This window comes from Belonocnema kinseyi, chromosome 3 (genome assembly GCF_010883055.1).
Source record: "Belonocnema kinseyi isolate 2016_QV_RU_SX_M_011 chromosome 3, B_treatae_v1, whole genome shotgun sequence".
NCBI classification, from domain to species: domain Eukaryota; kingdom Metazoa; phylum Arthropoda; class Insecta; order Hymenoptera; family Cynipidae; genus Belonocnema; species Belonocnema kinseyi.
This window is the reverse complement of record NC_046659.1, coordinates 141,358,896-141,373,664: the sequence shown is the minus strand read 5'-3', so window position 1 is coordinate 141,373,664 and position 14,769 is coordinate 141,358,896. Positions and strand designations below refer to the sequence as shown.

At 25.5% G+C, this 14,769-nt stretch overlaps 1 protein-coding gene across 2 annotated transcripts in view; it reads left to right on the top strand.

Moving 5' to 3' along the window:
- LOC117170152 (calcium uptake protein 3, mitochondrial) overlaps positions 1-14,769 on the top strand; it is a 397,111-nt gene that overhangs the window by 377,117 nt on the left and 5,225 nt on the right. Inside the window, exons 6-9 of one of the 2 annotated variants that reach the window (XM_033356712.1) lie at positions 7,857-7,955; positions 8,292-8,420; positions 11,506-11,729; positions 12,172-12,329. In XM_033356712.1, the coding sequence (XP_033212603.1) occupies positions 7,857-7,955; positions 8,292-8,420; positions 11,506-11,729; positions 12,172-12,329 (610 nt within the window). The remainder of the gene's footprint in view (positions 1-7,856; positions 7,956-8,291; positions 8,421-11,505; positions 11,730-12,171; positions 12,330-14,769) is intronic. The other variant, XM_033356713.1, reaches the window with a different exon arrangement.

The following is a 14,769-nucleotide window of genomic DNA, read 5'->3' as shown; positions in this document are numbered from 1 at the left end:
CTAATACATTTCCCAAAGTTTCAGCTCGATATTTTATTTACAAAAAAAGTTCTCAGGTTCAAAAAAACATTCAGTGAACTGAAAAACTGTGGTCGGTAATATGGCTGTGTCACATGCCCTTGAAAAAATTCCTGGTCATTTGCGGGTTTCTTCTCGGGTCGCAGAATTTTTTCACGGTCAGTGAAATTAAAAAAATCGAATACTAAACCTGAAGATTGTTCCATTCGAAGTAATAAAAAATAAACTGCAAATGAAAGCACTCAATGTGAAACACTTGAATTTTTAATTATTTAAATGAATCTGTTATATCATCAGTGAATGTTACCTTACCGACAGTAGACAATCCACAATATCGATCAAGTTAAGAATCTCCAATAACAGAAAATGCTTAACGTCTTAATCAGACTAGATATAAAATAATTTTTTCAAATTAAAATTAAAATTATTTATTGAAAAAAAGATCCTACTCCTTCTTTACTCCATTGGAGGGTTGTATACTGTCGGTAAGGTAACATTCACTGATGATATAACAGATTCATTGAAAATAATTACTTGTACCATTAACACCTAGCTAAAAATTAGCATTATTTTCTCGAATTAAGAGTTCTTATTTTGATCCCTCTAATAGCTTAATTGGAAAAGAACCTGACCGGAAATCAGAAGTTTTATGGTTCGATTCCCAATGGAGTGAAGAAGGAGTAGGATCTTTTTTTCAAGAAATAATTTTAATTTAATTTTAAAAATTTTAAATTGAAGCTTAAACGTTGTTTCAATCAACAATTGAAGCTTCGACAAAAATAATGTTGTATCCACACATATTTTGTATCCATGGAATTTTAACTATTTTTCTATTCCGTGGAAGCGCTGTGGTAAAAAATTCGAAAATTGAATTCGGAATGAAAGGTCAAAATAGTCGAGGTAATTTACTTCAATTTACTTCGCATGTATCTCAGTTAAATTTGAAAGTGTGCATATCTAAATCTAATTTAACATTTTTGGAGGATAAAAAATATAAAATTGGATACACTTTCGGATGTCGCAAAAAAGAATTTAATTGAATTCGACCAATTTCGATTAATAAAAATAATTAGGTTAAAGAGATTTCGATTATATATAATTTAAAAAAAAAATAATTTTCAATCCTTGCACTCTAAATTTAAAAATTAGTTATTAAAAAAAAGCTTTCGAAGCTTGCAATTTAAATATTCTGGAATACGTATTTTAATTTTTCAACTGACTTTTTACGATTTCTATCACCAAATTTTATAGAATTTCATGGGATTTAATGATATTTTAGGTGATTTGAAAAGACTTACTCAAGAGAAGTGAGGTATTTTCGAAGGTTTCTAAGCTTTGAAGAGATTTAGTATTATTATTATTTTTAATTTTACCCCGAACTCTTATTAATTTATCATTGAATATTTTAATTCATCGGAATTCTTTAGAATTTTTGTAATTCTCTTAAATTCTCTTAAATTAGTCAGATCTAATTATTTCAATGGATTCTTTTTTTTTAAAGCTCTTATTGAATTGATCATGGGGATCAATTGATAAAATGGTCAAAGGATTACAAATATTTTAAGGTATTTTTGTTAATTTCTTGGCATTTTTAAGAGTTTCAAAAAATTTCAGGGGATTAAAAAATATATGATAGGATTTGAAATATTTTATGTTTTTAATTGAAAGATTACAATGAAATTTTTAATTGATTCTAATAATCAGGAAATTTTAAAAGGTTCACAGATTTTTCTATTTGTTTCAATAGGATTTCCAAGGGCTTTGAAATTTTTCAGTGATTTTAATATTTTGATGGACTTGAAAAAAATGTATTCACAAAAAGTGGGGAATTTCGTAGTGTTTCAAAGGTTTATAGAAATTTTCAAATATTGTATACAATTCATTTGGAATTCGGCCTGAATTCTTAATGCTGAATTATTTTTAATTCCTCTAAATTCACTTAATTTAATGAATTTTTGAAACAAAAATTTTGTTTAAATCGGTTTGAAGTACTTCAAAATCACCTTAAATTCTTAGGCATTGTAACGAATTCTTTTGAATTATCTTTAAGTTTTCTAAACACATTTCAAAATTAATTGACTGCATTTTTCCATATCTTGTTATTTCCCTTAAATTCCTCTAAATTCACTCAAATTTTACTGAAATCAATGGATTTTTTTCTCGATTTTTAAAATTATTTCCAATTCATTTGAATTGTTTTGTAGTAATTATTTACTTTTTGGTTAGAAATTAGTAGGGTTTGAAGGGTTTGAAGAGATTTGTAATTATTTTTAGAATTCACTCTGAATTCTACGAAATTTACTCAATTCTACTTTATTTAGTGGATTTTTTGGATTATTCAAAAGTTTTTATTTGATTAATCCTTAAGTCTTTCAACTTCACCATGAATTCTTAGGCATTTCATCAAATTCTTTTAAATTTGTGCAATAATAATAAATTTAATTTTCTATTTTCAATAATAGACTTAGAACGGTACATTTTCGAATTTTATAAGCTCGACTATTTTGACACTCACTCCGAATTCAATTTACGAATTCAATTTTGTATTAAAATTATCAATAATTTTCACTTCAAAAATGGAAGCTACTAACACTTTTCAACTAAACAATTAAAAATTAAATGCAATTAAGCTGCCAAATTACAAATTTTAAACTTTTATAAATTGTAGAGCTCAAAGATTCAGACTCAGTTCCAAATTTATAAATCCACGTTATCATTTTCAATGTCCTGTTTAAATCCGGAATTGTAATGCTTTTCGAAAAATTCCCTGTTTAAATCCAAAAATTTTATTCTTTTCCAAAATTCTCTATTTCAACTATTTGTAAGGATTCGAATTTTTTTGTAAAATTCCCTTTTCCAATTCCTAATTTAAATGATTTCGAAAATACCTCGTTTCAACAGAACAAGAATTTTTTGGAAAAATTCAATTTTCAATTGAGAATTGTTATTCAAATCCGCAATTTTAATACAGTTCGAAAATGTTCCGTTTCAACTGAAAACATTAAAAAATGTCCTGTTCCAGCGCGGAATTTATTTAAATGTTAATATCCCCTGTTCCAAGAAAATTTATAATTCTTTTGGATAAATATCAGTTTAAACTTATATTTGAAAATTCCCGGGTTCCAGGTCAAAATTATTATCATTGTGGATAAATTCCAGCTCCAACTATACATTTTTAAAAGATTGAAAATTCCTTGTTCAAATTAAAAGTTAAATTATTTTAATTTTAAATAGTTTTAAAATCCTTAAAATGCTTCGAAAATTTATTTCAAGAATTTGAAACATGTACATGGTGTTTCAAATTTTTTCTATTTAAAAATATTATTAAAAGTTTTTCACAACTTCTAAATATCTTTTAACATTATTTGAATTTCAAATAATTTTACAAAATAGAAAATCATTTTCAATTTTCCTAGCAATCTTAAAAAATGTTATTATTCTTTTGAAACCTGTTAAAATTCTTTAAAAACCTCTACATTTTTTGTTTGAAATCTGCCAAATTCTACATTTTGTTTTTAGTTAATCCGTGGGCTATTTGCACCGAAATTTTGGTGCGAACAGCTGGATTTTTTCGGTACACGTAGACTCTTAGTTTAAATTATTTGAAACCATTTCAAATTTTTAATTAATTTTGAATTTTTTCAAATCTTCCAAATATCTCTTCAACTTACTTGAATTTTTTCTAAGAATAATAGGGTTAAAGTGTTATTTATAAGATTAGAATTCAACAATTTGACTTATAAATTAGATTTTGTTAAATAGAACAATGAAATTGTGAATTTCAAAGTTTAATTTTTTTTGTTGCTAAGTTTTAAATATTTAATTTATAATTATTGGTTTTAAATGAACAGTCAGATATTTTTAAATATTAAGTGATTATTATTTTTCTGAATTAAAAAATTTCAAAATGAATGGTTTAAAAATGTAATATTTTAGAGTGAAATTCTATTTGAAATTTAATAAAAGCCTTTAATTATAAATATAGTTTTGTACAATAAATTATTATTTATTTTTTCAATCTGAAAGTGGATTCAATTAAAAAAATCATTAATTAATGTATATTCACAGTTAATCAAGTAAGAATGTTTCGTATCAAAAATTTTTGATTTTAAACGCGTCTAATTTTTAATTATTTATGCCTTATAACTGCATTTTAAAACTCTTTTAATTCAAATGTACGCCTGAAAATCTAAAATGGACAATTTTTAATAGAAAAGATTCCTGGTCAAAAAGTAAATTCACGGTCATTTCCCGGTTTTCCCAGATCCCCGGTCCAGCGGCCACCCTAAACTTCCATAACTTTTTTCCTTCTTTTTAGATTTTCTTTAATTGAAAATTGAGAGGCCGGATTCTATAACCATCACAAATTTTTCTCGCTAAAAGACTGTTTTGAAAGTGAACCTTAAAACCCCGATATTTAGAAAAAATATTTTTTTCACTTCAGTTTGCGATAATTCAGCAAATTATTAGAATTTTTTAATGAAATTTACAGAAAATGTTCTTCACAATGTTCTATGATTAATAGAGTAAATAAATAATTATATTTTATGCTTGAACAAAAGTTATAAACGCAGTTTTCGCAGCTTTAATTTACAGAGATATATGTTCGGCTTTTTTCTACATTGTGGCCTTTTTTTAAAAACAAATTGATAAAAAGTTGTTTTAAAAAAACACACAATTTTTGTCTGAGCTCTTAAGTCAAACGTTTGCTATCAACTTCGTGGGAAAAATTATTTATCCTATAATATTTAAAAAAGTAGCTTCTCAAACATAAAAACTTCGGAATATTGTTAAACCTTAAATACTAGGTTTGTTATAAATAATTTAAGCTAACAAATAAAACATTTCATTCCTTTCTCGAAAAAATTGATTTAAAAAATAATTAGAATCCAGAAAATTGATGACTATTAGAGACTATTTAGCTTAAATTGTTTTTAACGAAACTAAATGTTATGTTTAAACAATTTTCTGGAATTAATAAGTCTGAGAATCTATTTTGGATGTACATCAGATGGAATAAAAGTTTTTCCGTAAAAAATGGATGAAAATTTTGTATTTATTCGAATTTTGCCTCTAACAAATTTTACAATAAATAAATTATTATCTTTACGTGTATATATAGGTTAAAATTAATTAATTTAACAAATTAAATTTTTTTAAATTTGTATAGAGAAAACAGATGCGCAAATAAATTTATTACCATCATTTTTTCCGTCTCAAATTTCAAATTGTCCAATTTTTTAAACTTCTGACACTTATCAGATTATTTTATAATTTTGTTAAAAATCCATGCTTTTGGACAAAAAATTAACTTTTTTGTTGAAAATTCATAATTTTTGATTCAAAATTAATCTTTTTTGTAGAAAGTTCGTCTTTTTATCTAGAACATTCAATAGCTTGCAATTTTTTCTTGACTGAAAATCATTTTTTACTTGAAAATTTAACTATTATATTTCAATTTTATCTTTTCTGGATGTGTTCAAATGCTTTTAATTTAAAATTAAAATCTTTTTTGTTTTAAATAAGCACTATTACATTTTTTGTTGAGAATTCATCTTTTTCGTTGAAAATACAACTATTTGGTGAAAATTTCAATTAAGTACTTTGTTAAAAAGTCTTCCTTTTTTATTTAAAATCAAAGTCATTTTTTTAAATTGAAGTATTTGGTTAGAAATAACCTTTTTTTTAAATGATTAATTTCAGGTTAAAAACTCATCTGTTTTGTAGAAAATTCATCTTTTATGAATGAAATCAAGTGTTTTTCATTCAAAATTAAAATATTTCTTTAATTAAGAACTGTTACATTTTTGTTGTGAATTGATCTTTTTGGATTGAAAATTAAAATATTTGGTTTAAACGTCAACTATTTTGTTCAAAATGTATCTCTTTAATTAAAAACTTACATTTACAAAAAATTTGTCTTCTTGGGTTGAAATTTGACCATTTTGGTATTACATTAAACTATTTGGCCGAAAATGAACTTTTTTGTTGAAACTTCATAATTACTTTTGACAGAAATTTCATCTTTTCTTGATAGAAATGTAACTATTTAGTTGAGTTTTAATCTTATTCAGTAAAAAATTGTTTTAATTGCTTAAAAATTTAATTATTTAGCTGAAAATTCAATAGTTTTATTTCAAAGACAATTATTTGTTTGAAAAGTATTTCTTTTGGATGCATTTAACTGTCTGAAATTTAAAATTAAAATTTTTTTTGGTTTACATATCAACTATTACCTTTCTTCGTTGAGAATTCATCATTTTTAAAAAAAAAATAAAACTAAGTGGTTAAAAGTTTAACTTCTTTGTTGAAAATTAATTTTTTGGTTAAAGATAAATCACTTTTGTTCAAAATTACTTTTTTATTTGAAAATTAATTTTTGCAGTTGAAAATTCAACTGTTTTGTAGAAAATTTGTCTTTTTGGCTTGAAAATTTAATAGTTTGGTTGAAAAAACAACTTTTTTTTCAATTTTCTTTTTGGATGGATTTTAATGTTTTTTATTTTAAATTGGAATCTTTTTTGAATTATAGAACAACAATTATTATAAATTGAAATATCGTGAATTTGAAGGATTTTAATTTGAATTTAATAAGTATTTATATACTTGCATTATAGTTGCATATATTATAATATTTTGAATGCTGCAAATCTAAATTTAAACATTTTTTATTACATTTTTTAAAAAATATTTCAATTATTCTACTGGACACCCTGTTATGTTTAGTAACAATAATTAACTACTATTCTATCTTCTTTTTTTCTCCCTTGTATAGATGAAAGGTCCATCAAAATTTTTTAAATCATCACACCATCATTACACCCAGAAAAAAGATTCTTCTTATTCAAGGAAAATTCAGAAAAAAGTTTCTTTTATTTAAAGAAATTTCTTTTGACTAAGGGAAATTTCATTAGTTCAAAGAAATGGTTTTTTGTCCCAATGAAAATTGTTCTTTAACTTAAAATTATTTCGGATTGAATAAAAAAAATTATCATAAATAAACGGTTTCTTTAATTCAGAACAAATCTTTTTCTGAATGCAAACTTTGTACATAAATCCAGCAATAATGAAATTCATTCTCACTATTTAATTAACTGAATATCTAATTATTTATTTTTGTTTTTAATGCACTAATACACATTTTCCTCACCAGAATAAAACTAAAACCAAAAATTGCAAGTGCTTATCTCACCTGTCTGAAAATACATATTATAAATAATATAAAATAAATACAAAGTTAAGTTATCGGCAACTGAAATAGATTAACTAAAGCGGATATTAATCAGTAATACTATTGGATCTCTTAATTTTATTTTCAATTAGTATATTTGACAAGTTTACGAGCGATCAAAGGGGCAATTCCTGGATTATTTATACCTTATGAAATGCTGGACTTTGTTTTTTAATTAAAATCACGTTAGAAAAAAATTTTATAATAACATACAAAGTAGAGACAAGAGCGAAACTTAATCAATTTTTTATTCGTGTGCTAGTTGAAGTAGATAATAATTTTGTCTTCTATCCTATCATAATCATAAAAAAATCGAAATTTATATTTAATAGCTTACTTGTGGAAATTGAAAAAGATGGTAAATGGCAATTGCTGATGAAGTGTTTGATAATAATTTATGGCATAAAAATGTTTACTTATCGTTTTGTTATTACTCATTACATTTTTTTATTAAATCTGCTATGTCTCGAAACAAATAATTTTTTCTTGTTTTTTGAATTAACAAAAGGCATGTTTTTTCCGTTTTGCATTTCCTAATTCGTTTGGCGTGGAACTTAGTAAAAAATGCAATATTATTATAATTTTTGTATTCAATTTTAAATATTAGTTACGAGCCTTGGTCGCTCCAAGCGAAGACGCTCTGAAAGCGAAAGCAAAACTTCGTGAGACACAACATGCCAAAGAAAATGAAAAGTCAACTTCTTTTGTAAGTTTGTGGTGTGATTTCAGGTTGATTTGAAAAAAATAATTGTTTGAAAAGTATTTTAAGTCAACTTAATTATAATAATAATAATAATATTATTGCTTCTGAAAAATTATAAATTTGTTCCTCGAAAGTATTTATTTTCATCTTGCGTAAGTAATTTTCTTTATGAATAATTAATTACAAATAATTTCTTTAGACATCCCGAATCACTTGTACCTTTTTGTATAATAACAAGTAGCACTTATTCCAGATGTGGTGGTGGTGGTGGAAACTAAAACTGACTATTTTAATCATGCGCTGCGAAAAAAGTTTTCATTTTATGTTTATTTTACGCAGATGGAGAAAATTTTTAGTCTTGCCTGGAGAGGAAGACAAGGCGAGGAAACAAAAGAAAATTTAAATAACTCAACAGAGAAAAACAACACTCCAGAGGAAATTCAGGGACAATACATCGATGATGAACAGGTACCAAAAATGTAATTGTTTTGCTTTTATTTTTAAATAATTAAAAATTAAATGTAAGATAGAATAAAAAGCGTTCAGAATAATGGAACAAAATCCCGGTAATTTACCGATTCGACAAAATTGATCACTGTCCTTGAATTAAAAAAATTTTAACTCTTAAATCTGAAAATTTTGTTTACTTGAGGTAATCAAATCAAAAATCGACACTCAAAAAAATGTTAATTCAGAAAAAAATTAATTACCAAAATGTTCTACCTTCAAACGTAACAAAAATGTTCAAAACCTCTTTCAATTTAGAAAAATTTGAAAACCAAAATTTCCTCCCTTTTGAATCGATAAAAGTATTAAAAATCAAAAAAGTTCCTCTTGCACTTTAAAAAAATTCAAACTAAAATGTTCTCCTTTCCAACACGATAAAAATCATAAAAGTAAAAAATGTCCCTCTTCTAATTCAGAAAAAATTCAAAATTAAAATTTCCTCTCTTCTAACTCAGTAAAAATATTTTTAAAAATTATCCTTCTTTAATTCTTAAGAAATGGCATCTTCCAATTTAAAAAAATCTCCTCCCAACTATATAAAAATGCTGAAAATGAAAAAAATCCCCATTAATATTTTTAAAAATTGGGGAAAACTTCTTTTAAACTCAATAAAAACTTAAAAAGAACAAAATGACCCCTTACAATTCGGAACCAAATTTTTTGCAAATTCGCAAAAACTTTCTCCTGAAGACTATCTTTTTACTTGGAAATGTTATTGTTTGGTCGAAAATTTAACAGTCTTGTTAAAAATTCATATTTTTGATTAAATTTCGACTATTTATTAGAAAATTAACTTATTGTTTAGAATTTTTATTTTAGTGTTGGAAAGTGAACTGGAATTTTGTTTGGATAAAAATTTGACTATTTTAGAAAAAAAATTTCATCTTTCTTGGTTAAAAATACATCTATTTGGTTGAAAATTCAACGATTTTGTTGTAGAGTCATACTTTTTGGTTAAAAATTCTGTTGTTTCGATGAAAATTTTAATATTTCGTTGAAAATGGACTTTTTTTAAATTTAATATTTTGGCGTTGAAAAGACAATTTAAATATTTTCGGGATGAAAATTCAACTATTTTTTTGAAAGTTGGTTTATTTTTCAATTAGAAATTCATCTATTTTAAGAGAAATTTCACCTTTCTTGGATAAAACTGCAACTTTTTTTGTTGAAAATGAAACTATTTTGCAAAAGTCATACTTTTTTATTAAAAATTCTACTGTTATGTTGAACATTTAAATATTTTTGAGAAAATTTACTTTTCGTTAAAAATTTAAATTTTGGCAAAAAAAAACTGAAATCTTTTCTAGGTGAAAGTTCAACTTAAAAAAAATTTGTACTATTAAACTACTTGATGGAGAATACATTACTTTGTTCGAAAATCATCCTTTTTAATAGAAAAAATTCTTTTTGGAACGAATATTCAATTTTTTTCGTAGAAACTAATTTTTGTTTAAACATTTATATTTTAATCTTAAAAAGTCAACTGGAATCTTTTTTGGATAAAAATCCGATTATTTTTTTGAAAGTTTTTTTAGAAATATTTTTAATGAAAATTTATCTATTTTGAGAGAAATTACACCTTTTTGTATAAAAATGTAACTATTTGGTAGAGAACTCAACAATTTTGTTAAAAATCATTATTTTTGGTTAAAAATTCTTATTCTTTAATTAAAAATTCAATGTTTTTCTTAGAAACTTATTTTTTGTTTAAACATTGATATTTTGATCCTGAAAGGTCAACTGAAATCTTTCTTAATAGAAAATTCAACTTTTTTAAGCAGTTATCTTTTTGATTTAAAAATTCATCTGTTTTCGAAAAAATTTGTTTTTGTATGGAAATGTAACTTTTTGTTAAAAATTATTCGTCTTTGCTTGAGTATTCAATTCTTTTGTTTAAAAGATATGGTTGAATCGCTTTGCTACGAAATCATTTTTTCTTGGAGATTTATATTTTCAGTTAAAAATTCATCTCTTTGGTTGAAAGTTCAAATATTTTGTAAAAAAACTCATCTGTTTCATTAATAATTTTAACTACTTGTGTGAAAGTTAAACTACATTGTTAAAAATATATTATTTTGATTGAAGACTTATGGCTTTCGTTAAAAACTAAACTTTTCAGTGAAAAGCCTTTTTTTGGTAAAACTTAATTTTTTATCTGAAAATGTAAAATTTCAATTTTTTCAAGGTTGATTTTTTCAGTTCAAGTTTTTTTTTTTGTTTAAAAAAAATCATTTTCTTGGTTTAGGATTTCATTTTTGTTGGGTAATAATGTATCAGGTTCGTGGAAAATAAATCTTTTTCTGAAGTCATATTTTTTTGTTTAAAAATTCAATTTTTGTTTGAGAAAATTTCTCTTTGTACTTGAATTTTCAACAATTTAGATAAAATTTTATTTTTTTCTCGAGTGAAAAATCTTTATTTGTTAAAAATTCGTCTTTTTGGTTTTAGCATTCTTTTTTGTATGAGTTTCATCTATTTCTATTGATATATAAAATAAGACCCTTTTTTCTTAGGAATTTGTCGTTTTAAATTGAAAATTCAACTATTATGTTCTATTATGTTATTTTTTTTGAAAATTTAAGTATTTTATTAAAAAGTCATCTTTTATAGTAGAAATTACATTTTGTGTTTAAAATAAATTTAAAATTTTTAAATTTGTATCGGAAATACTGTTTTATTCCTTATATAAAAGATTCTACACTGAAACTCTTCTATAGTGCCGATTTTCGGGTTGACGGCGGATAGGAACTAACTCATTATAGCCCGCTCCGCTTTTGTTTATTCACGCCCGACTGATCGTCTGAGAGACAATCGCAAACCCCGCGCACCCCGCGTAGCTCCTAATACACCTACCTGTGGCGCGGCGTCGATTATCAGAAGGGCTATAGAAGGGAGGGCTATTGAAGGGTTTCACTGTATTTTTGAAATATTACAAGATTAAAATGCTGATAGTTGAATATTAATGATCAAGAAAAATGCAAAGTTAGTCAAGGAAAAATCAGGGTGTTAACCGATTAGTTTAAAATACTAATAATATTTTTTACAGGGTCTACAACGTCGCCATGCAGTCGATACAACGCTAATGATTCATTTTTTTGGTCAAGATGGCAAAAGTGAATTAAAATATGAGGGCTTCAGACGTTTTATGGAAAATCTCCAGCACGAAGTATTAGAATTGGAATTTCACGAATTTAGCAAAGGCCATGGCACAATCTCAGAGATGGATTTTGCTAAAATTCTGTTGAGATACACTTATCTCGATACGGATGAGTATGATAAAATCTTTATTAAATAATTACACTCTAGGTCTCACAGAAGCCGGCCCATGACTCGACTTGGAAAGGCCGCAGTGCGCGAGTACTCAATCGAGTATATTGCGCAATATTATGCATTCTAATTTTTTTCATTCCATTTTCATGGTACCGATTTAGTAACAAGGTCAGAGGAGTCAACTCCCGAAACTGTTATTACATGAGACTTGGAGTGTATATAATAAATTGAAATCTAGATTTAGTGACAGTTTGGGGCTGATGGTGACTATAACTCCAAACTCTCCTGTTTTGCATCTTTCCTGTTTCTCTCTCAGTTTTGTCACGCCTGAGTAAACACCACACATCCCCCACAATTCTCGCAGACACTAAATTCAGAATCACTAAATCCAGATTCGACCGTATAGGGTAATAAATCTCATTTTATTTTCTCGGTTTTTCAGGTATGATAAATACTTGGACAGATTATTGGATCGTTCGAATAATACATTGGGAATAAATTTCACGGAATTTCAAGTATTTTATCAATTTTTAAACAATTTGGAGGATTTTTCAATCGCTATGAGGATGTACACTCTGGCAGATCAACCAATTTCCAAAGGTAATTTTAATCGAAAAAATAAAAAATCAAATAATATTGCAAAAAAACATATTAATTATTTAATTAATAAGGCCTTCACAACCCAAAATAATCTAAAAACAGGGGAAATAGGGCGATTTTTAAGGTGAAATAGTTGCAAGAAAATAGGTGAATTTCCAACCAAAAAAGATTTTTTATACCAAAAAAGATGAATTTTTAACTAAATTGTTGAATTTTCTATATAAAAAAAATACATTTTTAACCAAATAGTTGAACTTTCAAGCAGAGACGAATTTTCAACTAAATAATTAAATAATAAAGCTTAATGAAAACAAATTAAAAAAAGATATAAAAAATATTAATTCTGAAAGAATAAATAAATAAAATTTTAAAAATCATTCATTTTGAGACACGAAACGGTGAATTTTCAACCAAAAACATGAATTTTCAACCAAATAGTTCAACTTACAAGATAAGGATACGAATTATCAACAACATAGTGGAATTCGTAACCAAATAGTTGAATTTTTAACCCAAAAAGGCGTTTCTTTCAGAAGGCAGTTGAATTTTCAACTAGAAAATTAAAATTTCAAAAAAACTTAAAATTTTAACCAAATGGTTCAATTTTTGAACCAAAAGGGCGAATTTTTCCGAAGGCAGTTGAATTTACTACCAAATAATTAAAATTTCGAAAAAAATGTTGAATTTTTAACCAAATTGTTAAATTTAAAACTAAAAAGGATCAATTTTCAGCCGAAAATAGAACATTTACATTGCCTGTTTAAAAAATTAATTTTCAATCAAAAAAATAATACATTTTTAACAAATGTTTTATTTTCAAACAAAGAATTGAATTTTCAAAATAAAAGATAAATCTTCAACCAAAAAGATGAATTTTTAATCCAAAAATACGAATTTTCGATCCAAAAAAGACGAATGGTCAACAAAACAGTTTCATTAAAAAAAAGAGATGACTTTTCAGAAAAATATTTTAGTTTTCAACTAAAAATAATTAAACTTTGAACAAAGAAGATGAATTTTTAACCAAATACGTAGTTGAATTTTTAACCATATAGTCGAGTTTTCAAACAAAAAAAAAGATAAGCTTCAACCAAAAATCAAATATTTGAATTTTCGAACCAAAAAAGCGAGGTTTTTGTAAAACAGTTAAATTTTCAACAAGAAAAAAAATTATTTTTTATGCAAGAACGACATTCTTTTAATCCAATAGGACAAATTTATGATCCAAAAATAATCAGTGGCCAACAAAAACGTTTAATTTTCAACCAAAAAAATATGAATTTTCAACAAAATAATTGAATTCTTACAAAATAGTTGAATTTTTTATCAAATAGTTGATTTTTCAACTTACAAAAAACGAATTTCCCACCATATGGCCGAGATTTGAAACAAAAAAGATGAAAGTACAACCAAAAACCTAATTTTCTAGCCAAAAAGGCGAATTTTTTGAAAGACAGTTAAATTTTCAACCAAACAAAAATCATTTTTTAACCAAGGACGATGAATTTTTAATCCAAAAGAACGAATGTTCAACAAAGCAGTTGAATTTTAAACAAAAAATATAACTTTGAGAAAATAATGAAAATTATCAACAAAATAGTTGAATTTTTATCTTACAAAGTTAAATTTTCAGCAATATGATTGAGTATACAATTAAAAAAGATAAACTTCAACCAAAAACCGAATAGTAAAATTTTCAAGCCGAAAAGGCAAATTTTCTAGAAGTCAGTTTAATTTAAAAAAAGTGTAATCTAAAAAGATGAATTTTTAATCCAAAAGGACGAATTTTTTATCCAAAAAAGACGAATTGTCAACCAAGCAGCTAAAATTTTAAACCAAAAAATATGACTCATTGACAAACTATTGGAATTTTCAACAAATTAATCTAATTCTCAACCAAAAAGTTGAATTTCATCTTACAAAGTTGAATTTTCAACAATATGCCGCAATCTTCAATCAAAAACCGAATATTCAAATTTTCGAACCAAAAAGGTGAATTTTCTAAGTCAGTTGAATTGAAAAAATGTAATATAAAAAGATGAATTTTTATTCCGAAAGGACGAATTTTCGGTCAAGATAAATCTTCAACAATTGAGTGGTCCAAAAATGCATAGCAACATTTTTTTGCATGCTAGAGGTCAACGACCCCCCCCCCCCCCCCCATTTAATTCCAAATCAAAAAAGGAAATTCCTTAATTTTTAATTTTTTTTTTATTTTAACAGGTGCCGGTTTTGACTTGAAATTTCCCATGTAAAATGCATGGGGAAAATTCACTTTTTTGAGTTTTTAGAATAATTTTTTAGGGTTTGAAAAAATGTGAAAAGAAAGTATGGGGGCCTGTAGAGAATTACACAGGCCAACAATTCTCAGAACCAGAGACCAGACCTACTATACCCGAAGGTTTTTGCTGCGCTGAATCCGAATCTGACCTCAGAAAAA